The following is a 25,425-nucleotide window of genomic DNA, read 5'->3' as shown; positions in this document are numbered from 1 at the left end:
CAACACTGCTTTTGTAGGGAAACAGATTCAGGTTAATTGTTCAAGCAGACTAGGGCCTTTTACCCAAATAGTTACAAAATGAAAAAAGTTCAAGACAAATACTCTCCATTAGTGATTAGAGACCAACACTTAAGTACGTGTAGCAATTCCCCATTTAAAGAGTACTGAAGCCTCAAATTTGACATTGAAAGCTAGTAAATTTATTAGCCTAGTTAATTACGAATCTTATAACATGGTACTTGGCATCAAGCACTAACTGCACAGGTGTCTTTCTAGCTCTTAAGAATCTGGAACTTAAGTGCTAAACTAAGCAACTAATAAAATATTTAATGAACAATGTTACACAAAACACAGAAACTGATCAAACAAAAAAAAAAAAAAAGTAGTTACCAAGACATATAATCATTCAGTGTGTTGCTTGGGGTTCCACAAATAAATGCTGGATCATTTCTTTTAGGAACAGCTTCTGGTGGTGATAATCCTTTTGAAATGGGAAGGGCAGGCTGTTCAAAACTTGATGGTTTTCCCTAACAATAGCAAAACAGGCTGTTAATTCAAACTTTTCAGGCAGAGAAAGACTGACCAAGACTCCCACTTTTCAGCAGGAAATGAGTAGCTTCTCACAGGCAAGATCAGGGGTATACTGTTACATTTAACCGCTATATTAGAGTACCAGGGGGGAACAAAACAAAAGACACACCTAGATAACTAAGCTAAATGGAGCCAACACATTTTATACCCACTTGAGCAAAAACAATAAAAGTAAGTTACCTCTGCATAGCTCCTATGATTCCCCACTTGAATTGTTCGTTTTCTTCCAGGCATAACACAATTTAGTTTTAACTGTTCCTCTTGTTCTCTTTCACTTCCAGTGGAACCAGACTGTTGCTGGTGACTTTCCATGCATTTCAGCTCTGGCATCTTTGACCCCTGATACTGCACTTTGATTTCTGAAATATGCATTTTTTAATTTAAACAAAAGAAAAAATGATTTTAACCTAATCATATGTTTTAAAAGAGATTCAGATAGGAACTGTAGGAAAAGGCTATAATAATTTCGTTTCATCATATACCCCAAATAAAAGTTAGTGCAGAGGATTTAGGGGGAGTCTCAGGAGATTTTTTCATAGCTATTCTACTTAAAAAACAAGGGTAAAACATTCCACATTTGTTACAGTCCACTTGCAGGTACATCTGTTTCCACCAAGCAAAAAACAAACCACAACACACAAACTTGGGTTATTACTATAATTATTCTACTGGACCAGTGCGCTACTCCAGTCCTTTCCTTCATTAGAATACTTAGCAAGTGTGGCTTTGCTAAGTTAGGGTGAAAAAAAGGGTTGACAAGGCACTCTTGAAAGAAGTAACAATATTATCCAAAAAATAAGATGGTACTAAATAAGCAGAATTTTACCTTCCCTAATATCTGCTGGAAGATTACAGCCAAACAAAACATCAAGCAAGTTCCTAACTTGTGTGGAGAATAAAGTTTCAGTTCCAGGAAATTGAAGATATGATTAGGGGATTTAACTATGTTATTTTGTTCACAGCAATAAGGAAGAATTGCTTGAGAGTATACATGTGATTGTAAAACTTCAGAGGAAGAGACTATGGGGCATAACAGACTTTATGATTCTAAGAAAAGGAAAGTCTGGCATTAGCAAAATAAAGACACTGGACTTCAAAAGGGCAGATTTTAATGGACTTGGAAAAATAGTATGTAGCCCCCATGAGAAGACAGACCAGAGGATAAAGAAGGACTGGCAGTTTCTAAGTGGCATAGTATGGGAAATGGAGCAGAAAGCTATTCCAACATGGTAGAAACATAAGAATGGTAGGAGACTTGTGTGGTTACTCAAGGAGCTTCTTTAAATGCCCCAAAAATCAAAGAAACATGATTATCTAGTGACTTGCCCTTCCTGTTATCAAGAAATAGCAAGAACTCGCAAAGAAAAAAAGTCAGGAAAGCAAAGATAAAAATAGAGCTGAACCTCATAAAGGAAGTTACCAGACAATGAGGAGGGGTTGTCTAAATACATTGGACAGAAACAATAGCCCAAGAATCCACTGCTTAATAGCCAGCATGAGCTATTAGAACAGAAGAGAAAAAGAAGGCAGAGATGTTCAATGGCTGTTTTGCTTCAGTCTTCAAGAAAAAAAAAGAAACAAACTGCAACAACACAGCTAACAATAATAATACAGCAGAGAAGATGGGGAAAGACAGCAGGTCTTGATAACTAAAGAGCTTTTGATCTTGTCAAGGCCTTGCTTTGGACTGGCAAGGAATGAGATTTGGGAGAAAACTGCTACATGACTAAATTGATTAAACATGGAACTGTGAGGCAACCCTGGACAAAACTAACTTAGGTAATATCTAGTGGCCAACTCCACCCTGAAGAAAGAATAAAATAGGCCTGTCATGAGGGATTGAAATACCTTTATTCCCCTAATAGATAAACAGGAGTGAGCTATTAATGGAATAGCCAGGGAAAGCTATTAACAGAAAACAAAGGCAGTCTTCATCCACAGGTGACGGAAGGAAAGTCCAACAGGCCAGCGAGCACTATATTGAAGTCCCATGGGGAAGGGAATAGGGATTTATAGAAAGGCTGGTCAAGGCACTCAGAAATGTCTTTGGAGTGGGATTACAATGTACTGAGCGGCTGTGCTAGACACAAGTAGTCGAGATGGCAGGACATCAAGCTTCAGTTCTCAACATTACTACAGCATGCAAAATGCAACTTAACTTTTTTTATTTTTTAAATGGGATGATGGAGAAAAGGAACAACTTTTTATAAGTGCTTTTCTTAATCCAAAAAACGGTAATCTTGGACTATTGAAGAGATTATTGAAGGCAGAACAGCTGACCTGCGTTCGTAACAATGTAGGAATTATCAATACTGTTACCTTCTTTTCTTTTTGTTGCAAGACTTGAACCCGTTTTATTTTTTAGGGTTACAGTGGAAGCAGTTGCAGTTTCTATACTCTCTTCATCCAACAACTGTGATTGGACAAAGTTTTTGTCCTGTAAAAACTGAAGAAAAAAAAATGTTTAAAGCATGAGAAGAAAGAGCCCAAACAATATTTTAAAGTAATTTCCTCATTACAGCAAATTAGCCATCTGACACGGGGGAAAAACAAACACTCACATTAGCTCCAGTATTTCTTCAAACATTTTGAAGACTCCATAGGTATAATCTTTCTGCTACAGTGTTAAGATATTTTGTTTCTGGTATGCTGTTTTGAGGTTTGGTAACCATACTAAAAATAACTTAAGCTACTCCAATTCTTAGCTATATTACACTAGTAACTTAATTTGGTATATTTCTTGAGTACCTCTGCACATTACTTTATTTACACCAAGAACAGCATTTTCTTTCTCTCTCGTCCCATGGGAAAACAGCTCCTCTATATATGTAGAGAAGGGCATAAACACTGAAAATAAAGTTAAGAACTGACCAAATAAGACAGAAAGCTGCATTTAGTTTGCTTAAAGATCCTACTTATCAAACTTGGCCATCACTTTGCCTGCACTTTAGCCCCCATCTTATTATCATGACTTTTCACAAGAAACAGTAGCCCAATTTTCATGTACAACTCCCATGAAGTTGAAAACTGCAGTGTACTCAGCACCTTTGAAGAATACAGTGCAATCTGTTCATAATAAAGCTTGTAAACTGTGGGCACTCCAACAAATTTAAGTACAGTACAAGCTCTGTTACCCGGCATCCCCTGGGAATGGGAGATGCCGGATAACAAAATATGCCAGTTAACTGAGTGGCCTGGGCCACTGCTTCTCCCGCCACATCTGGGGCTTCCCGCTGCTTTACCACCCCTCCCATGGGCCCTGCGGGACAGGGAGGCGGGCCCTGCACAGCCTGTTATGCCCCTGGGCCAGGGGGCTCGGCAGCGCAGGCTGCTTTGCCTGGGGCCATGGGGGCTCGGAGAAACCAGAAGTGCCACAGTGGGCACTTCCAGTTTCACTTTACCTTACAAGCTGCCATGCCGGTTAGTGGAGCATGCCAGCTTGTAAGATGCTGGTTAACAGAACTTTTACTGTAAATGAACGGTGCCTGCCATATTCAGTATGGGCACAAAAACTAATTTCAGAAGGAAAGTCAAGAGGCAGGATACTATAGTTCTTCTACTTGAGCAAGCAGACCTCAATTAAGCCCTTATCTTGCTCTGCCTTTATTATAATATCATAGTACTTGGGGTCGGAAGGGACCTAAACAGGTCATCAGGTCTGACCCCCGGCACTGCGTGAGAAGAGGTGCCGGGGTCATATCATCCCAGCCAAATATCTGTCCAGCTTCCTCTTGAAGACCCCCAAGGTGAGCAGGGAAGCAAGAACTTACCCTACAATACAGCCTGCTGCTAGCAAGATGCCACTATCTGAAATGGAAAATAGCTGGCAGCCACTTAAAATACTCCTTGTTCACACAGGTGTTCACCAAGGGTTTAGGGAAGTCACTTGGTAAAGCAGTACCCCTACTATTCCCAGAACAGGCCCAATTTGATATACTCCCATTCTGAAGATGCAAGGCATGGTTCAGAGACCATAAATTTCAGTTTAGAATCAGAACACAGTTTCTGCAGAAAGCCAGTTTACAGCTTCAAGGACCGCAAGGCCAGACTCCTATGATAAAGGGATCTTATGAGTCCAGTAATTAAGTAATTTGTTAATTTAAAATGTGCATTCTGGCATGCAGTAAAAGCTGTGTTAACCAGCATTTTATTAACCAGAATACTCTATTAACCAGAATTTTCCCAGCCCCGCACCAGAGCCAAGGGCTGAAGCAGGGCCAGCCTCAGCTGCGCTTTCAGGCTGGAGGGGATGGAGCCCCCACACCCGCCCCACCAGGCCCTACAAAGCCGAGGCAGGACATGGGACAGAGGGCTCGTCCCATGCTCATCCAGGGGGCACAGGGAGGGGTGCCAGCTCCTACACATATCCCAGTTATTTCGATAAACAGAATGATTAGATAACTGGCACTCCCTCTTACCCCACTCATGCCAGATAGTGAAGCTTTTATTGTACTTCACTTTGAAGGGGGGCCATGGATTCTCATGGATTTTCTCTTTTAAAAAAGGGAAAAGAACAAAAACACCCAACAACAACATTTTTCCATTGCAAATGTCAAACCTGGATGCTTGCTCATGAGTCAGAGAGGCCACTTCTCTCAGATGCTTTGCTAAAGAGGAGTCTATTTCCCCCATTACAAGTAGTCAATGCCTTGGGTATATACACTAAATATATCATGAAATTACTGAAGTACATTTATATCAAACACCATAATATATAGTTATTGAAATGACAAAAGTTGAACCCAGTTCCACACTAGCTTCAAATAGAGCCTAAACAATACAGGAGTAAACCAAATTTTGGAACTATCCATGAATGCCACAAGATAAACCCCAAAAGGCAACTCAGTTTTGGGGTGAATCTGTGACAAGGGACAAGTGTATTTGTCCCTAATAAGCCATTTTAAGCAAGTGATAAATGGGTATCTTATTTTAGAAAAAAAAAAAATGAAATCTGTATCATTTGAATGCATCATGATCCTTAAATGTTACTGAAAAGGAGCAAGCTTATAATACAAGGATTCAATAGTCATTTTGTAAGCAATAGTCAAAATAAAAAAAGTACTGCACCTTTCCCCTGCAATATAAGCTTAGGGGTCAATCCCCCCCCCATAAGAATTCTTTTCTAGCTTTTCTGCATCTCATCCAAAACATGCTTATCTATTGTCCAGAGTTTCTTGTTACAATTTACTTATGTTACCTTTAGATCTCCCAGTTCGTGTGAATCACCACCACAAGATTTTGGTTCATGCATTGTAAAAGGAACAATCAAATTTGTGCATTTGGAGCTGGATACCTGCCTGCATAGAAACAAAACGAAAGGTTAGAGACACAACAGACTTCAAAATATCTAGGTTTAAAAATCACCTTTTTTCAAACTAACTTGCCCTTCAGGCAGAAGGGAAACATTTTACATCTATGAAGCCAGAAACAGAATTCTCTGAGTATCACAGAAATCATAGAAAAACTAGGGCTGGAAGGAACCTCAGGCAGCCATCCAGCCCAACCCCCTGCTCAGAGCAGGAACATCCCCAACTAGGTCATTCCAGCTGGGGCTTTGCAAAGCTGGGCCTTAAATGTTCAAGGATGGAGATTCCACCACCTTTCTAGGTAGCTTATTCCAGTGCTTCACCACTTCCCTAGTGCAAAAGATTTTCCTAATATCTAACCTAAACTTCCCTTGCTGTAACTTGAGACCACTGGTCCTTGATGTCATCTGCCACCACTGAGAACAGTTGAGCTCCATCCTCTTTGAAACCACACTTCGGGTAGTTAAAGACTGCTATCAAATCCCTCCTCAATCTTCTCTCCTGCAGATAAGCAGCCCAGTTCCCTCAGCCTCTCCTCAGAAGTTGTGCACCCCAGCCCCTGAACCATTTTCCTTGCTCTCTGCTGAACTCTCTCCAACTTGTCCACATCCTTTCTGCAGTGGGGGACCCAAACCTGGACACAGTACTCCTTTGTGCACAACCAGTTAAGCAGCAGTACTAAATACTGAACTGCCTTTGTGCGTGGGGGCAAGTATTTTGTTAAATATAGGAAGTTAGTTAAATTCTCAACCCACCACGCACTGTCTCTACCATTTTTGCTCAGTGTCAAGTTACATAAAACTCAAGGGGGAATGCAAGCATGTATGTAGACAACACTTACTAGTATTTTTTTTTAATTTTAAAGATGTCATTTCCCTAATATTTGGGAAATTCTCCACAAACGTATGTTAGTGTAGGTGACCCCAAGAAATGCCCTCATAAGTAGAGGCGGGTCTCAGAATCCCTTAGATGAACAGCAATTGAAGGGCCAAATGTAGTATTGGAGCTCAAAGCTTCTAAAGGAGTGAAATGCTTAGCAAACGTGTATTGCACCAGGGCAGATCAAGGGAACATAGTGGTGTTGTTTCACATCCCGTTTGATTCCTCTTCTACCCCAAGTTTAAACGCAACTGCCTGGCAGCGACAGCAGCACTTTTATTCAGGCAAAAGTAAGGAGTCAACTGAGGTCCTGGCTCATTACAACCTACTTGAACCCTTCTAAACTCTATGTTCCATAGGTATTAACAACCTTCTCTCTTTTTAATGTTTGCTAATGGTTCCACTAATCAAGCTATCCTTTATTCTGCAAGTCTGCTCCATTTGCTCTTCTTTCACAGCCCAGCAGACTGTTTTCAACTCTAGCTAGAAACATTAACTCAGGTGTCGAAATAGGTCTCAGTGAAGCAGTGGATGCACTGTCAAGATTCTCAAGAAGACTAGATTTTCAGATTCATAAAACAGATGTACATTTAATTAAAATGACTATGGGACTAATAGAATGCCTTTTGATTATTTTTGCCTAGTCTATGGGGTTTCATACATAATATATGAAGTAACAAATTAATGTACCATCCAATAAAAGTTGCATTTGTTTTTGCTTGGATTTTAAACTGAATAAATTGAAGGTCCCAAGCCTATTAGTAAAGCTCCTCATTTCTTTTTAATTGGAGGAAAAAAAAAAGTTGTGTGGTATACCACACAATCTGCACACCCCCAGGGTTCCACACATGATTGCACTCCATGGATGCATCCACACATGCAAGCATATGAGCTTGCAGCAGCTCAAACAGGAGCGGCAAATTTGAGCCGGGGATTTTTGTGACAGACATGCACTTTGGTGTGGGGCAAATTGTGCCACTTGGGGCCCAGATCCTCCTAGATCTGTAGCCAGGGGGAGCTAGAAGTCTCATCCTGTCTGGAAGCTGGCCACGAGTGTGTGATGGGAGGAAGTGGGGTTTGCAGGAGTGGGGTGGTGGGATCTGGGTGGGTATGGTTAAGGTGTGGGGGCAAACTGCTCAGGAGGGGTGGCAAGAGGCACATGTGGGTTCATCTGAACGTGCTCCATGTGACCACACTATAGATACACTTCCCAGATTGGCAAAGAGCAGAAAGCCAAAATAAAAGGAAGAAGTTATGGGCATGGGTAGATATACTTCAAACCAAGGAGGTTAGGGAAGGGGAACACAGAGAAAGATGTTGATATGCAGGAGTGAGCAACCCTATAACAAGCCTCTTGCATAGAGAGCACACAGCTACATGCCATTGCAGTAATTTAGAGTTCTCCAGTGCAGGAGCTCTTTCTGCTTGCAGCTGATGTACTTGATTTTTAAGTGCTTCAAAATGCAGCAGTCTTTGAAATATTTAAAATATAATATCTGTCCAAACCCTAAGCCATGGCAGTGGACAGAGGGAATATACTTGGGGGATGAAGCTCAAGAATGAAGTGTTGTCCTCGGCAGGTAGCTCAGGGGCAGGCAATTACTTCGGGCAGAGGGCCACTTACCAAGTTTTGGGAAGCCATCGAGGGCCACATGGGTAGCCCCACTCCTTGACAGGTGCCCCAGCCCCTAATTACCAATTTGGGACAGGAAGTCCCACCCCTAACCCCTGACTTTTGCCATTAGAAGTCTCGCCCCTTGCCCCATGGAATTACCCCTTTCAGCAAGGGGTTTTGCCAACTCTGAACCAGAAAAATGCCAAATTATATTCTAAAAATCAAATACGTACTACACATTCACAGATTCATTTCAAAAAAGTTTTGTCCTGATTTACATGTATTTGTGTAGTTTACATAGAAGTGATAGTATAATAGCTTAAAATGAAGTGTTATTCTTGGTGTGTGGGTATGGGTTTTGTGGGGGGGTGGGTAGCTGGGGAGGGTTGTGGTGTGGAGGGGGAGGGTTTGCCCACAGCTTGTCTGCCCCGCCCCCCGCAGCAGGCAGAGCCCCTGCCAGCACTCCCGCAAGCCCGGGCTCTGTGTCCCTGCACTCTATGCTCCTGGTCCTGGGGCACTGGCACGGGCCCCATGCTCCCACTTGCCCCCCCACCTCCCCATCTGCCACTTTCCTGCTGCTGCCCCATCCCTGTCCCTCTCCCCTTCTCCCCCAGGCTGCACTGGCACTACTTCCCAGCTGCTCCTACAGTCCCAGCACTACACCTGGGAACCACATGGTGCCGAAGCACGGTGGGCAGAAGGAGAGAAGGAAAATGGCTGTGGCAGGTAAGGGAAAGGGGCAGTGAGCAGGCGCATAGAGTGTAGCGACAGCCAGGCAGGAGCACGGGCCTGCCCCAGAGCACTGGGGCCAGCGCCAGTGGGGCCCAGAGTAGGATGGCAGGAGCATGGGGTCCAGGCTACCAGAGGCTCTATGGAGCCAAGCTGTTCTGCTTAAGCAGGGAGAAAAGGGAGCCAGCCCAGCTCCACAGAATCTCTGGTAGCCCAGCCCCACTCTCCTGCTGCCCCGCTCTGGGCCTGAGGCACCAGCGCAGGCCCCACATTCCTGCCTGGCTGTCACTGTGCTCTGCACGCCTGCTCGCTGCTCCTTCCCCCCACCGCAGCCATTTCCCCACTTGCTCCCCGCCTGCCTGCCAGCCAGCCTCCAGCACCACATGGTTCCCAGCTGCAGCACCAGGACCACATAAATCGGGCCTGGCTGGCCCCGAGGACTGCGGCAATCATCTACAATCACCCCTGCCTCCCTCCCCCCTCCTTCTTATCTGTATTTCCTTTGGTGCAGGGAGGCAGAAACAGTCCCAGGCTGAGGCTTGGGGTGGGGGGAGGCTGGCGGGGGGGCAAGGCCAGGCCTTCTGTGGCTGTTCAGTTCTGCCACCGGCTCTCCCTGGGTCCTACTGCCTCTGGCTCCTGTTATCTTTGACGGGCAGCCAGGGGCAGATTAAAATTTTAACTTTTTAGGGGCCTCACAGTCCAGATAGAATGGCCTGGCAGGCCAGATCTGGCCCATGGGCCGTATTTTGCCCGCCTTCAACATAGCTGTACCCCTTTTGTAACACTAGGTAGCAGTTAGTGACAAATGCAGTGTCAACAGGGATAACTGCACAGATATGACTACCAAGTTTATCACCACTCCCAAGGTGATTTTATATTTCTTATGTTACCCATATCATCATTTTATTTAACATTTAAACATATTAAAAATGAAAACAGATTACTGCCAGCTTTGACAGCTGTAGTGTAAGCTGTCAAAGATAGTATAAGAATTATTTGCTCAAAATAAAATAGAAAAAAAAAAACACAACTTGTTTGCATCCTATCTTTGAGACCCACAATTAGGCAAATCTAGACGTCTCATAGATTGTAAGGGCTGGAAGGGACCTCGCAAGATCATGAGGTCTAGCCCCCCTACACTAGGCAGGAAAGACAACTGAGGTCATGTGACCCCAGCAAGATGAACGTCCAGTCTTCTCTTGAAGAACTCCAGAGTTACTTGTGGCTATCAAATGGCAGGCAGATTATAACGAGCAAAAAAACTCAATGTCTAGTTTGACAAACAAAACTTTTTGTAGAGTTAAAGCGGCAATCTTAAAGAGATTTTCAGTAATATAAAAGGCACCAAATACCCCCAAGTTTAGAACAAGTTTTACACCCTAGATACTGGTTTTCCATTGTATTACCCTATAACAGCATTATCTTTAAAGAATTAGCCCTGCTGTAGGAAAGTACATAACTATACCTCTTTGTAACACTAGCTGTAACTGGAACTTCCATCATCTTCACATCATCAACATCTGTTACTAAGTTAATAGGAACTCTCCCAAATGGGCCAACCTAAATATTTAAACAAATAGGAAATTATCAAGATGTGAAATATTAATTTTCACAACATGTGAGGACCAAAAAAAGTGACATTAAACTTTAAGCATTCAAAAAGTTTCCACCTGATTAATCTTGTTTAACTGCTTTAAAGGATTGTGGCCACCAAAGACTGCATCAAGCTCTTGAGAGTTGTTCTCCCTAAAAACAAAAAAACCACACAAACTATAATTCTTGGCCACTGTTGAAGAAAGCCTTGAATAAAAAGAATAAAGTTGTTACCCAAGAGAATGTCTGCTGAAATTCCCAGAAATGTCACCAGAATCACTTTTTTTCCTAGTCCTGTAACTTCCAAGCATGGTTTGTAGTCCGGATTCTTGCGAGCCTGACGCTGTAAGTAAGTAAATGAATGTGAATTATTCTGAGATTATCACATGATGCATTAATTTCAAAATAATGCAACTCAGGTAATAGCCAAAGCTATGGACATATGATCTTCACTATAACTAGGGCTAATCACCTTGTACAGCAACGAAAGTTATTGCAGCATGCAGAATAGGCATCTAACCAGTTCTCCAAATACAAGTACAGTAAAATCTGTTATCCAGCATCCCCAGGGCAAGGGAATTGCCAGTTTTACAAAAGTTTCAGTGATGTGAAAACACCCAGCAGGGGTTTTCAGATAATGGGGGGGAGGGGGGGGCGGAAGGGTGGTGGCTGCACACGGAGTGGGGGGTGGCAGAGTGGTGGTAGCCACGGCCACATGCAAGCTTTCCCCCACCCCGCCTCCATGTGCAGTCGGCCGGAAATTCCGCTCAATGGAATCTCCAGTTACTTAAATTCCAGATAGTAGAGATTTTACTGTACCTCCATTAGCCACTAGATTATGGAAGTACCAGCAAAAATGTCTGCACTAAGCAGACTACCACCCCAAGTGGAAGACTGAATAGAGCTACAGACGTGAGGCTCATATACCAGTGTGCCCATTTCCCCGTTCACTCCGATGTGCGTAACAAAACTTTATTGGGTACAGATACAGGAAACAGAAATTAAATTCAGTTTTTAAATTATAGGTTTTTTGAGCATTCCAATCCAGGTCTTATGGAGCCTAAGGCCAGTGCCGAGTACTGGTTATTTGATCCAGCCGTTTGGTTTGTGCCATATGAAAATTACTGAAGTGATAGACAGGTCTATAGGGAAGACTTTAATCCTGAACACTTAAGTTAGTAATAATTCCTATCTCTTCTAGTAGGAAGTTCTACAGTCAGGGTCCAGACACCATAAAAGTTTTGACATCCCAAATCTTCTCATAACCAATTGATACTTCCATGGGTCCAGTGTAAAACAATCATCAGCAGTCACGATGCCCGAAAACTGACCAGCTCCCTTGTTACAGTCCGTTGTATGGCAGCAAGTATATAGGTGTAAAATAATTCCTCCTGGTACACTTTTGGTCCAGTTTTAGAGTGGTTTTTCAGATACACAGGTCCGTATGCTTGCCTTTTATACTAGTATAAAGATGATCATACTTCTGGAGAAGCACTTCAAAAAACGTGCTGTATCTGCAGCCTCAGTATCATTAATGGATTCTATCCTCAAATCACCCGAGAGCTAGAATAATACTATTCCCATGTCATGGATGGCAACAAGGAATGGAGAATTAGTGTAGATTAAGCAAGTTGTCCAAAGTTACGTAAGCCTAGCTGACTAAATTTGAGAACAGAACACAAATCTTAAATCCTAGTCCATCAGCTTATACACAAAAACTTCCTTGCAACTCTATCCTGCTATTGCATCACCAGAAAATAAAATGCATATATACATTCAGTAAGTTTAAAATACTCAAACTGTGCTGACCTGCAAAGTTCTCTTTCTCTTCATCTGAAAGCAGCTGCCGTTTCTGACAATACAAATTTTGCAGAGCAACTTCCAGCATCTCTGGTGGAACTGCACAGCATTCAACAGCTTTTTGAAGAAGCTGTTTGCACTTCTTTAAATTTCCTAGTAAAAACACCAGAAAATTAGAAATTTAGTTAAACAGGGATGAAGAGCTGTATTAAAAAGATAATGTTCTTAATTTGAAAAATACTATTAAAGGCCCCTGACCCTTGTTACATCCATTTTAAAATTAAATTGTTTAATTGCACAATAAATTTAGACCCAATACACAGGCAAAATATGGATCGTTGGCTAATTTTTTGGGATAATTAAATTGTTGCTTGGAAAAAAAAAAAAGTGTAGAAACCAGCTATACAAGTGTCCTATCAAGCTTTAAATCTGAACATGTGGCATGCCACATACAGGGTGATAGAGTTTGTCTTGATTCATCGTGATCTCCCGAAAGACACCATGATCCATGTCTACAATGCAGTCATCATCCCCACACTCCTCTACAGATGTGAATTGCAGATAACCTGTCATCATCTCAAGAGCCTGAAGAGTTATCACCAACACCTCTGGAAAATTCTCCACACCAAATGAGAAGATCACCGCACAAACACCAGCATCCTTGTTGAAGCCAGTGTTACGAGCATTGAGTTGGTAATCCTCAAACACCAATTTCACTGGACAAAATATTGTGTACAGATACCCAACTCTCAGCTCCCAAAACAAGAGCTCTACTCCCACTTTAGTAACTGCCGGAGATCTTGTTGTGGCCAAAAGAAATGCCACAAGGACACATTGAAGGCATACCTCAAGAACACGAATGCTGACATCAAGAGTTGGGAGGACCCACCTTCCAACTGACCCCAGTGGCACTGCAAACTCAAAGCAGCAGCCTGTTTTGAGGCAAAGCATCTTGCCCTCAAAGCACAGAAAAGAACAAAAAAAGGAAAAAGGGAGGAAATCCAGCCTGCAAAAAGACCTGCAACTTCTACAGACGGATCTGTGGCTTAAGGATTGGACTCTTAAGTCACCTCAAGACCCATCAATGAGCTGTGATAGAGATCAATCTGGAATCAAGGGATTGCAGATTGTGTGTTTGGCCAGGTCCTCCAGCACCCCAGAGTAGACTGCTCTTTCTCCACCACTCCACCTTTCCTGCAAGGGAATTCTGTGACTCATGCTTCATTGCTACTCCAGGGCACGGCTCAATAACTAGAAACTCACTGCCCCTACTTTCTTTCTTCAAAACAGCCTTTAAGTAGCCACCAGCACCTCTCTATGAAATCCGGAGTGTAAACAAACACATGCTTTACTCATCTGACACAGCGGAAAATGGGGTATTTGTTCAGAAACCTCGGGGGGAAGAACATGCACAGACACAGAAGCACCTCAAAGTCCCTAGAAAGTTTGAACCCTGCTGTTCCTAACCCTCACCCCGGTCTCCCCAGAACTGCACAAGGGTTGGGGGAGCAGCTCCTCCACCCAGGGGGAATCCAGCTGGCTTCTAGTTCCAAGAACAGTTGAAGAAAGATGGGATAACAGACAGTCCCTGCCAGCTGCTCTCCAGCTCCCCTTGCGGGTAAGTGCTGGCAGAGCAAGTTCTCATGGTGCATTTTTCTCCCCTTCTAGATCACGTTCAGAGGCCAAGTTAAGGTCACACAGCGCAAGTTTCCTTCGAGTGGTACTGCCTGTTGCTTGATGGAAGTAATGTTTGCCAGGGCTCTTAGTCTTATAAATGCAAGCATGCATTATTCTTGAAAATAATACCCAAACCATTACTGAACATGTGTTTTCTGACTAGTAGTAGTAGGCGCAGACTGTCCACCTACTTTATGGATATACATCCACCTGATATGCATAAGGCAGCAAATTATGACAAGAGGAGGGAGAGAGAGAGAGAGTTCGCTATGTTAGTCTTAAGCCAGCCAGAAGGCAGGGCAGATATGCACCTTTATATAGGCTAAGCAAATGAAAGGAAAAAAATAGCAGCCACATTTGCACACAAAACAGTTCACTGTACAAAATGGGTTTATGCATCATCATCCTAAAAATATGTTAGTTCTTCTGACAGAACTACAAAGGAACACAGTATTCATAAAATCTTTTTACTTGTGGAAAAAAGTTGATCAACTCATGGGACAGAAGGATAGAATAGATGGACTGATATTCTTTCTAGACCTACTTCCTATGATTTTAAGCAGCAGGGTTTCATACCAAGTGGCAGATTTATGAAATAAAAGACTCTATTCCACCTCTACTAGATGGTGAATTTGTTAAAATTTGTAATTTTAAAAAGATAAATTAATCCATAAAAATGTGGAGCCAAAAAAGCAGTCATAACAGAAAACACCCAAGAAAGAGATGGAGCGAGAAAAGAAAGAATATTCCTTCATTAAAGAGGGGAAAAGTACGTTCTGCATGCTAATTGTCCCTTGTAATGAGAGATTATTGACATATTATGGTACTCCCTTTAAAACCACTAATTTTTAAAACTCAATTGAGAGACCAAGGCCCTGCCAGTCTTCACCCTTTTTATACAACCAAATATGTTCAGAGTAAAGTTCTCATCAACTTTAGCTCCAGTCACAAGTTTGCATTCTGAGAGCAAAACTATTCCAGAACAGACCAATCCTAAATAGGCTGAGGCCTTACAGGCAGGCTCTCTCGCTTCATAGCTCCAATGCATGCCTATGCTTTGAATTAGAAAAAAGATCCTACAGGGAAAACATCATCATGCAATTTATGATTGTATCACACTGTAGGTGCACAACAGAGCCGAATTTAGGCTGAACCCAACTGTCCAGTATTGTTAACTTCTGAATTCTCAACTTTGCAGTCTTTTTAAACTAGTTACTGTTTATGCTGGTTAAGTGATTAGGGCAATGCTTCCAGATGTCTAGTACTGGTAGAAAGATTCAAAAAAAGAACTGAGAAGATGTTGGAATAATTAACTTGTTCAAAAAACAAGGCATTAGCTCTCTGCCTCCCTACCTGCAACTTCTGGGAAGAATAATCTAGCTGCATGCAAGCAGGAGAGGAAGTGAAGAGCCAGCCTCTAGGGGCCACTACTACTACACAGGAGTCATAGTCAAAGACAAGAGGCTTTTTCTCCAGGAGCAGGGACATCTAGAAAACAGTTGGGCAGTACCTCTCAAGAACAAGAGAACTGAAGTTGCAAAGAAACTTTAAAAGGGGACCAAACAGACAGGGGATTAGGAAGCAAAAAAAAAAAAAAAAAAAAAACCAGGACAGAGAGATCAACAGAAATGGTTAATTAACAGTACTAAATGTTGCTAAACACACAATTAAAGTGAAGGTACTAAGAAGGTATTTATCTTCTGCTACAACCCAAAGAACTATATTTGATCATTATAAGAGGACAGGTAATCAAGACTAGGGGGTGCTTCACAATGAAAACGTTGAAAACTCCTGCTCTAGCTTACCTACTAAATTTATAGCAAATATTAAAAAGAAACTTTCAAAGCCATCACAACTTCTGGTTGTCTAGTGAAAGGGGGGGGGGGGGGGGGGGGGGGGGAGGGGAGAGAAGGTAGGTTGTGATGGCCTAGACCAGTGGTTCTCAACCTCATTAGACTTGAGGCTTCCCTTGAGAAAAATGCTAGCCTAGTTTACAAGCATGTTTTTTCCCCTACAGAAAAACAGAGCAAGTCTTCTGTTGTAGAGAACTCAGCAAGACTACAACAGGTCAGAAAGTTTGACACTAAGGATTTTTATTTGAAATCTCTGGTTGATCTTGTGAATAATGTTTACACAGTACTAACGTTGCATGGCACCCTTGAAAGGATCTCAAGGAACCCCAGAGTACCCGGCTGAGAATCACTGCCCTAGAAAGTAGGGGTTTGCAGGTTGCTTCATCTAAAGATGAAGCTACTTCTCTATACTGATGGAAAAACTACATACAACACCCCCCCCCCAATCATTTAAAATATAGTAATCAGTTTCTGCATTAAAAAAAAAAAAAAACAGAAAAACAAAAAACCCAAAACTTGAGACAGGAAGTTCTCAGACTTCTAGATGGCAAAGCAGTATTCTACCACCTCATTTCATGCAGGAAGCTGTTCTAAAGAATGTTGCTAGATCTGTCTTCCTAGCATCTTGAAGAAAAAAAGCTTTAGTAATAGTTCTTAACTGTACTGTATTCAATAGAAAACATTTTCAATATTGTATATACATTTTTTTTTGTAGTAGGTAGACAGCATTACCCACTTCCTTTTAGATCAATAAAGTAAAGAAGAATAAATTTTTAACTATTTTCTAAATCGTTAGCCGTTACTAGGGACCACTGGAATTCGCACTGGAAGTGGGCTGCGTGGCTCCTTTTATCTTGCAGTTTCCCCTATGCGCCTCCCCCGCCCCACCCTGCGGCCGATTGGTAGACAGGCCCCATGGACCCCGCCACTTGCTGCTCACCCGTGGTCAGCAGGGAGATGAAAACCACTGTTTTAAACGCACTGCAGTCTTCTGCTCAACCAGCAGCAAGCAGTGGAGCCACTGAGGCTTCCGCCAAAATCAGCAGCAGGAGACAAAACCACAGCATATTTAAAACTGTGTTTTTCCCCTCCCTGCCAAACAGGGGCGAGCAGCAAGGCCCTGCTGCCAATCAACTGTGTGTGTGTGGGGGGGGGGGGGGGGGCAGCAGCACGCAGAGGAAATAGCAAGATTAAAAGAGCCACCACACAGCACACTTCTGGCACAAATTCCAGCGTCCTTAGCTGTTACTACCTTAACTACCCCTTTACTTGAACAGTATATAGTAATTTGTGGGGGAGGGGGGAGAAGGGACGGACACAACTTTGACATACCTTGTGACATTTCAAACTGTGCAAAAGCCACATGGACAAAAGCAAATTTCTTGCAGTTCAATCTGGCAAGATGAAACTGGTCCCGTGCCTCATCTGGGTCTTGAAGACTGTAAAATAATTAGAAAATTGAGGAGATTAAAAACAGCAAAATTTAAAGTGAGAGGGTAAAAGGAGAACAAAATAAAAGGTAGAGCTCTGGAGACCCACCCATTGCCAAAAAAAATACCCTCCATAAAAATTCCCTCTCCTCCTTATTACTGAATATAAGCAGTCTTCTCTCTGTCCCTGGCTGAGTGTAGTATCCACAGTGAGATTACTATCCACTACCCCAAATAACCAGACTGCTTAGTCCAATGTCAAATCACAGGAAAAAATAATAGAAAAAGCTTACAAAGTAGTCCAATCAAACAGCTGAAATATAAAAATACCAGTCAGCATTTTGACAAAATAAGACTTTCATAAAAGTAATTGCATGGCTCCAACATATTGCATGAATTTGCCTCAAGAAATTAGCGCTATGGAGCACCAGGACAGCATACAGTAAATCCATTAAGAACTCAATGCCCTACCTAAAAAGGATCATTTGACAATGTCAAATCATTATTAAAGGGTGTAGTTCTACAGGGATTAAATTTAGGCCTGATTTAATATTCTTCAGTTTTCTAGAAACAAACATAAGATCACTGTTAATGACAAATAAAGTAGCAATGGTGAGGACAAAGCAGTCAGAAAAAGGGACTGAATCTGGGAAGCAGTCACCCTGAAAACGCTTTAATGGTCATATTGTACAAGCGACTAAACGTACTTTAAGAACAAGGAACACTGTGGCTAAGAGAAGGAGGGAAGTTATTTTACTGTTCCAATGCCACAGGCAGAAGTAAAATAACAGCTGTATCCCTCTTATAAAAAGGATGTTTGGAAAAACAAAGCAAAACAAAAAACTGAGGCACATACAAGAGCTACAACCTTGAGGACTAAGCACTAAAGATTTTTTTTTTCCCCTGTATCTCAGTAGGTCATACCATTGATTAAGTAACTAGCTTTCATTGGGACTATTCTACTATCAATAGAACCAATGACAGTATCACTTAAAAAGCATTATACAGGTAGTCCTCAGACTTGCAATCCAATTGGTTCCTGTGTCTTAAGTCAAAACATTGTTCCTATGGGAAAACCAGTTCCAAGTTACAATGTTATAAGCAGGGGATTGGCATAGCCTCCACTCCCAGCTCCATCTGCCGCTGGCCCGGATTGGAGCCCAGTGCAGCTCTGGCCCCATGCCCTCCTGGACCGGCGGTGCACAGTGGCGAGACCCCCTCCGCCCAGTGGGCAGTCGCTGTCCCAGCCCCAACCCCAATCCCTCCCTCACTGCAGAGGTGTTGATCTGCCCCTCCACAACAGACCTACCAGCTGGAGGCAGCTGTGTCCAGTGTTGTAAAGTCAAAACCCCGTCAGATACCCAAAACAGTGTCGTAATTTACAAAGGTCGTAAGTGCCATTTGTCATAACCTGAACAGTCATAAGTCGAGGACTGCCTGTATAAGTTTGCATGCTTCTTTAACAGTGCAAATGAAACAAAGCCAAATTAACTTTTGCCCTGTTTTGTTAAGGGTTAACATAACAGGGATGCAGGCAAGAGCCCTGTTACTAAGGCAAAGTCAGGCAGGATTGACCTGACAATTTCCTCCACCTGGCAGGGTGCATTACACATCCAAGACAAGATCACCCAAGACACGATTAGCCCACCAAAACCTGCATAAAGCCGGCAGCGGGACATTTACTTGTTGCCTTCGGGCACAAGAGGATGGACAAAGGGGTTACTGAGACGCCGGAGAGAGAGAAAATGAGGAATATGACCTGCAATCTAGAAGGACACGGTGAGCACGGGACTTCAGAAGATATGACAAGTCAGACACAAGGCAGATTACTTCTCCAAGAATAGCAGTTGCACTGGTGAGTGTGGTGAAGTACTGAGGCATCGGGAGGCAGCTCCGCCAGGAGCCATGGGAAAGAGATGGTGTCTCTCAGACAATACGCAGGTGGTAGGAGCTAATCCAGGCTCCTGATCCCATCGGGACAATGACAACGCCAAAAACAAGACAGACAGTGAGGGAGCAGCAGGGGGTCACTCCCGGCACATGGCACACACGAAGAGAGATGCAGAGAACGTGCCCCGCTAACGAAGCAATTGGTGGCAGAAACTACTAATTAGGAAGTATCTTTAAGGTATCCAGCGCAGAGTTTCCTCATCTGCAGCTCGGGCTTCCCTCGCCAATGAACTAATTGGCGAGACTACTGTTACTCTACCTTTTTATTTTGGAAAATAAACTAACACCATAAGCACGTAACACCTGGGTGGCATTTATTGATCCCGAACATCAAAAGATCAGATCCCTTTCCTTTTCTTTCTAATCCAAGTTGCGGCAGGCGAGTAGAGGAGAGACGAAGCTAAGGTTGCCCAACCCGCTTACAGTTAAAGTACAGCAACTTAGCTCATTCCCTGCATCCCTCTCCATAGGAACAGGTAGACAGAATAGTTCTCACAGAACTGCTTAGGTACACTCCTAAGCAGGAACTCCACCTCTTCTTTCAGAGTACTTGAAAGTTAGGCTAGTCCACAGCTTAAATAACTTGATAGGAAAAAACACACCTGACGCTAGATGACACTAATCTAGCAAAGAAAAGGAAAGCAAAACACCCAACAGCTGAAACCTAAAGTCAGACAAGGCACAAAATGTTAACATTGTACAGGCAGTCCTCAGACGTACGACAATTGGTTCCTGAAAACCACGTCTTGAGTTGAAACGTAACGTGGAACCGAATTGTTCCTATGGAACAATGTTATAAATCTGGGATTGGTTCCTGAACCAAGGCCCAATCCCCTATTTTCACCAAAAATACCCCAGAATTTTGTACTCGAACAATTATAGATGAGTAATATAGCTACATTAATGTACTTATATTGTAAGTAGCAATCATATCGATTTGGAAGGACTTCTTTGAGGTGACTTTGCTGGACTTTTTGAAGGGTTCTTGGCTGAAGTCTTCTCAGGAGTCTGGCCTGCTTTCTTAAAGAAAGTGTCCAAGGAAGTTTGGTCAGATGTTCTCCGGAGAGATGGGAGACGCAGCAAACTTGTTTGCTGGCATGGCATCAAGCATTTTAAAACTGAAACTGACGTCATAAACATTGTAAGTATAAAACGTTGCAAGTTGCGGAACGCCTGTAGTTAACCTATGAAATAAACCACTAAAGGAAAAAATGGAATTGCCATCTTTCAGAGTCTTCAAATCAAGAATAAGTGCTTCTAGAAAATATACTACAGTTCAGCACAAGTTACTATGAATTTCATGCTAGATCGTGGTATGTTGTGGTTGCTGTTCATCCTTCGAATTCAAAGATGACCATGACATCACTGGCTGATTCGGTTTCTGTGAGCATGTGAGTAGCTGACCAGGTCAACTTGGGCTTTGAACCATCTGTAGCACACTGGGCAAGAGATGTCATTTTGGGTTACTTGATCAACAGCAGACATGCTGCTGATGCGAGATCTACACTGTTTGCATTTCTGCTGCCTCAGCAGCTCTCCTTCGCTTAGACTGTAGCTCCAGTATGGATGAGGCTTTGCCAGGTGGAACAATCATGAACGAGATCTTCCCAAGACCTCAGGGTCAATGTTGAAACATTTCAAGGATGACTTGAGAAATCCTTGAAATGTTTCCTCTGGCCTCCCCGAGACCACTATCCCTGCTTTAGCTCACCACAGATGATCTTCTTTGGCAGTTGCTCATTAACATGGTAGTAACATGGCCTGCCCATCTCATCTGTGATTTCATCAACAGAATGCAGATTCTTGGAATGCCTGGCTGCATGAGAACCTTGGTGTTTGGGACCTTGTCTTGCCATCTTATCTTCAGTCTCCTCACACAGCCCATGGGAAACTGGTACAGTTTCATTGCATGGTGTCTGTACGCTGTCCAGGTTTCACATGCATACATCAGGATTAGCAACACAATGCCAGTTTTGTTTGTTGACTGATGCCTCTGCACTCCCACACATTTGTACATAGTTTGCCAAAGGCTACACTTCCTCTGGCAATTCTGGCACTGGTTTTAATGTGAACTGCACATGATAGTGTACTGCCAAGACAGGTGAACTTGTCCACTGCCTGGAGGGTTTGGTCATTAACTGTGATAGTAGGCTCCATGTAAAGCTTTCCTGGTGCATCACTTCAGCCTTCTTAGTGTTGATTGAGACCAAAGTTGTCACAAGCTGTAGAGAAATGAACCATACTCTGCTGAGTGTCAGACTCGCATTTGGCATTTGGGGAACAGTCATCAGCAAGCAAAAGATCACAAACAGGCACTTCCTGGAATTGTGTCTTTGCCTGTAGTCTCCTCAAATTGAAGAGCTTGCCATCAGTCTGGTATCTGAGGTCAATCCGTGTCACAGTCATGAGAGGCATCTGTAAGCATGGCAGAGAATATCATACTGAAGAGGGTTGGGGCTAGCACCCCACTCTGCTTGACTCCATTGGTGACTGGGAATGGTTCAGATGACTTGCCATCATCTACAACAAGAGTGAGCATGCCATCATGGAACTGCTAAACCATTGCAAGACAAGGTTCCTTGGGTGAATTTGATATCTTTTATTAGACCAACCCTAATAAAAGATATCAAATTCACCCAAGGAATCTTGTCTGCCTATATCCTTAGACCAACACGGCTACAACCTAAACCCCTAAACCATTGCAATGAATTTCTCCAGACAACCAAATCTTGCCAAGATCTTCCAGAGTCCCTCCTGACTGACCATATCGAATGTTTTTGTCAGGCCAGTGGAAGTCATATACAGGTTGGAGTTCTGTTCTCAGCATTTCTCCTGAACTTGAGAAGCTGAAAATATCATGTCTGTGGTCCCACATCCTTTCCTGAAGCCACAATGACTCCCAGGCAGGAATCCTTGTTCCATGTGATGCACAAGATGATTCAGGAGAATTCTGGCAAGAATTTACCAGCAACTGACAGCAAGAAGATGCCCCAATGGTTGCTGCAGGACTGTCTATTGCTTTTCTGCTTGTACAAGCGGACAAGGGATGTTTCTTTGTATCCTGTGGTATAGTTCCTCAAGTCCACATTGACTGGAAGAGCAGAATCAGCTTCAGAGCTATGTGGGAGCTTCCGGCCTGGTAGACCTCTGCTGGTACAGCATCTGCTCCATGTGCCTTACCATTTGACAGCAGGTCAATTGCTTTCATACTCTCAGTCAGTGTTGAAAGATCATCAGGAGATGACTGACTGACCCAGGTAGACATTAACAATTGCCTCCTCACTAATAAATGATTGTTGATTGAAGATGTTGTTGAAGTGTTCTGCCCATCTTTGCAGCATCTTTCCTTCGTCAATGAAGCTGTGTTTTTGGCTGTAGCCATGTTAGGCTATAACCAAACAGGTTGTTGGCTACAGGTTCCTTCCCTGGAACCTGCACAGAAAATCCTCAAACAGTTGCAATCCATACTAGAAGAAGACCTGATTCTTAAAGAGATCATTCCAGAACTACCCATCCTAGCTTCAAACAAGCACCAAACCTCGCTAACTCCATCACCAGAAGCAAACTCCTTATGACCCAAACTATACCAAATGGATCCAGACCATGCCAGGACAAGAAATGTTAAACTGTCAACACATTTCCACCACCCGCACTATAACTACACCCCTCAACAGAACCATCACCATGCCTGGATCTTACCGCTGCACCTCCAGAAATATTATATAATCTCATCCAGTGCACCAAATGCCTTGATGAAAAATATGTTGGAGAAACTAAACAACAACTATGCACAAAAATGAATGCACACCAAAAATCTATTAAAGACAGAATACTCAACTACCTGTGGGGGCACACTTCTCACAGGACAATCACTCCCTATCCAATCTCTCAGTTCTAATCCTCGAAGGGAACTTAATAAAACACCTTCTGTAGGTAAGCCTACGAACTTCACTTCACAAATCTACTGGATACAAAAAAAAAACAAACAAACAAACAAAAAAACAAACAAACCATGGACTCAGTACAGACATTGGTTTTATGACACATTACAACCTGCCTGACATGTTTAACAGGCACCTGCCTGACCTGACCTTTTACATTCTTCTTTCTACCCCCCCACAACCTTTTCTCCCCTCCTCTACTTTGCCCTTTGTCTCCCTGATTTCCTACTATTTCCTTCTTCACTTAGGCCAAAGGGAAACATTAGAGGTAAGAAGGAGGCTCTTTCTCCACCCCCGCTTTACCTTTTGTTTCTCTTTTCTACCTATTTATATTTTCACTACTTTCTCTCACACTGATCTTCTCTCATTCTGGTTTTCTTGATCTCCAACTATTTTCTTTGTCACCGACAGCCTCTTTATCACCTTGTATTCTATCACTGGAATGTCTCCCTTTAGCCTTTTATTCCCCTGCTCTCTTCCCCCTCACCTCTCTGCTTTACCTTTTGTCTTTCTAATTTCTATCTATTTACATTCTAATTGACATCCTGCCACACTTTTAGCTTCTCTCATTTCTTGGAGTCTCAGAACAGTGGAGACTCCCCATGCCTGAAGAAGGGTGACTGTGCCCAAAAACTGGCTAAGAGCTTTTTTCCAGCTACTCAGTTGGTCTAATAAAAGATATCACATCTACTCAAAGAACCTTGCCTGCCTTTGTCAGTGAACAGTGTGGTGCCATCAGCACTCAATACTGGAGTGCAGGGCCAGACTGTTGACTCCAGTGGACGGCTACACCTGGCTCTCTCTAGAAAGACCTCTTCAATGGATCAGGTGGCCAAGCAGATATGCTCATGTACCCAGCTGTGAAGGCAGATGGCAAGAGCTATATGGACAATGTAGGGCATCAGTTCAGGTACAGCAGGACCTGATGGCCATCACTGCACCCAGACTTTTCTCCAGATGTCTCAACACTCTCATGTCACTGGATTCAGAAAGGCTGAGAGAGACTGAGGGCGACTCTACTCTACTTTTCCTCACTTAAATTCAACTCACATGCATGTCACAATATCATCTATACCCCCCACAGATTCACTCAAGTTCTGTAGCAATGTGGATACAATGAAAGCTATAGCTGCAACCTTCTACACAAGCAGCTCGGGCAGGGGGTTGCTTTTCACTGGATTGAAGCAGAAGTGGTATTCAGCAGTCCCCTGGGTGACTGAGTAGCCCTATTTAGGATCACACCGTTCACCTCCGTAGCATAAGGAAGGGGCTAGAAAAGGTTCCCTAAACATTGTTTGCTTCACCTTAACCCTGGTCGGCATAGCACGGCTGATGGGGATCCCACTATAGCATTTGGGGGGGGGATATCACACCAAGACAAAAAAGACAAAGCTGACACCCCACCATTGGTGCTTGGAATGTGAACAGACTAATGGACTGTACGAACAGCAGATAGACCAGAGAGAAGAATAGCTCTAGTTGGTAGAGAACTGGCCGGATTCAACATTCAGATAGTGGCCCCAAGTGAAACTAACCTAGCTGAAGAAAGACAACTCATTAAAAAAGAAGCTGGCTACACCTTGACACTTTAGTAAAGAGCACTGTGAAGCTGGTGTTGGGTTTGCCATCAAAACACAGCTAGTCAGCAAGCCTACAAATCACCCAAAGGGAGTGGATTACAGACTTATGCTAATGAGATTCCCCACTGTCTGGGCAAAGATGTACAACTATGTACAGTGCCTATGTTCCCACCATGAATAACCAAGATGTGATTAATGACAAATTTTATGAAGACATGGAGTCCTTAAATTGTAGAAGTGCCAAAGGCAGACAAGCTCATCATCTTTGGTGACTTTAATGCTAGAGCTGGCACAGATCACCAGGCATGGCCAGGCATCATCAGAAAAATGGCCTTGGGAAATGCAACAGCAGTGGGCTCCTCTTGCTGAGGAAGTGTGTTGAACTTGATCTCATCACCAATACATTCTTCTGCCTGCCCCAAACCACAACAAGCCGTCTTGGATGCACCCGTGTTCCAAGCATTGGCATCTCACTGATTAC

The 25,425-nt window shown here is 43.0% G+C and overlaps 1 protein-coding gene across 4 annotated transcripts in view; it reads right to left on the bottom strand.

Moving 5' to 3' along the window:
* TTK (TTK protein kinase) overlaps window positions 1-25,425 on the bottom strand; it is a 63,188-nt gene that overhangs the window by 23,368 nt on the left and 14,395 nt on the right. For all 4 annotated transcript variants that reach the window (XM_019496891.2, XM_006270432.4, XM_019496890.2 and 1 more), the window contains exons 4-12: window positions 17,376-17,482; window positions 12,523-12,666; window positions 10,948-11,056; window positions 10,791-10,866; window positions 10,586-10,680; window positions 5,789-5,888; window positions 2,911-3,037; window positions 772-950; window positions 391-527 (exon numbers count right to left, since the gene is read on the bottom strand). In XM_019496891.2, the coding sequence (XP_019352436.1) occupies window positions 391-527; window positions 772-950; window positions 2,911-3,037; window positions 5,789-5,888; window positions 10,586-10,680; window positions 10,791-10,866; window positions 10,948-11,056; window positions 12,523-12,666; window positions 17,376-17,482 (1,074 nt within the window). The remainder of the gene's footprint in view (window positions 1-390; window positions 528-771; window positions 951-2,910; window positions 3,038-5,788; window positions 5,889-10,585; window positions 10,681-10,790; window positions 10,867-10,947; window positions 11,057-12,522; window positions 12,667-17,375; window positions 17,483-25,425) is intronic.

This window comes from Alligator mississippiensis, chromosome 1 (assembly GCF_030867095.1).
Source record: "Alligator mississippiensis isolate rAllMis1 chromosome 1, rAllMis1, whole genome shotgun sequence".
NCBI lineage: Eukaryota > Metazoa > Chordata > Crocodylia > Alligatoridae > Alligator > Alligator mississippiensis.
The sequence above is the reverse complement of the archived record's forward strand: the minus strand, read 5'-3'. Positions and strand labels throughout refer to the sequence as shown.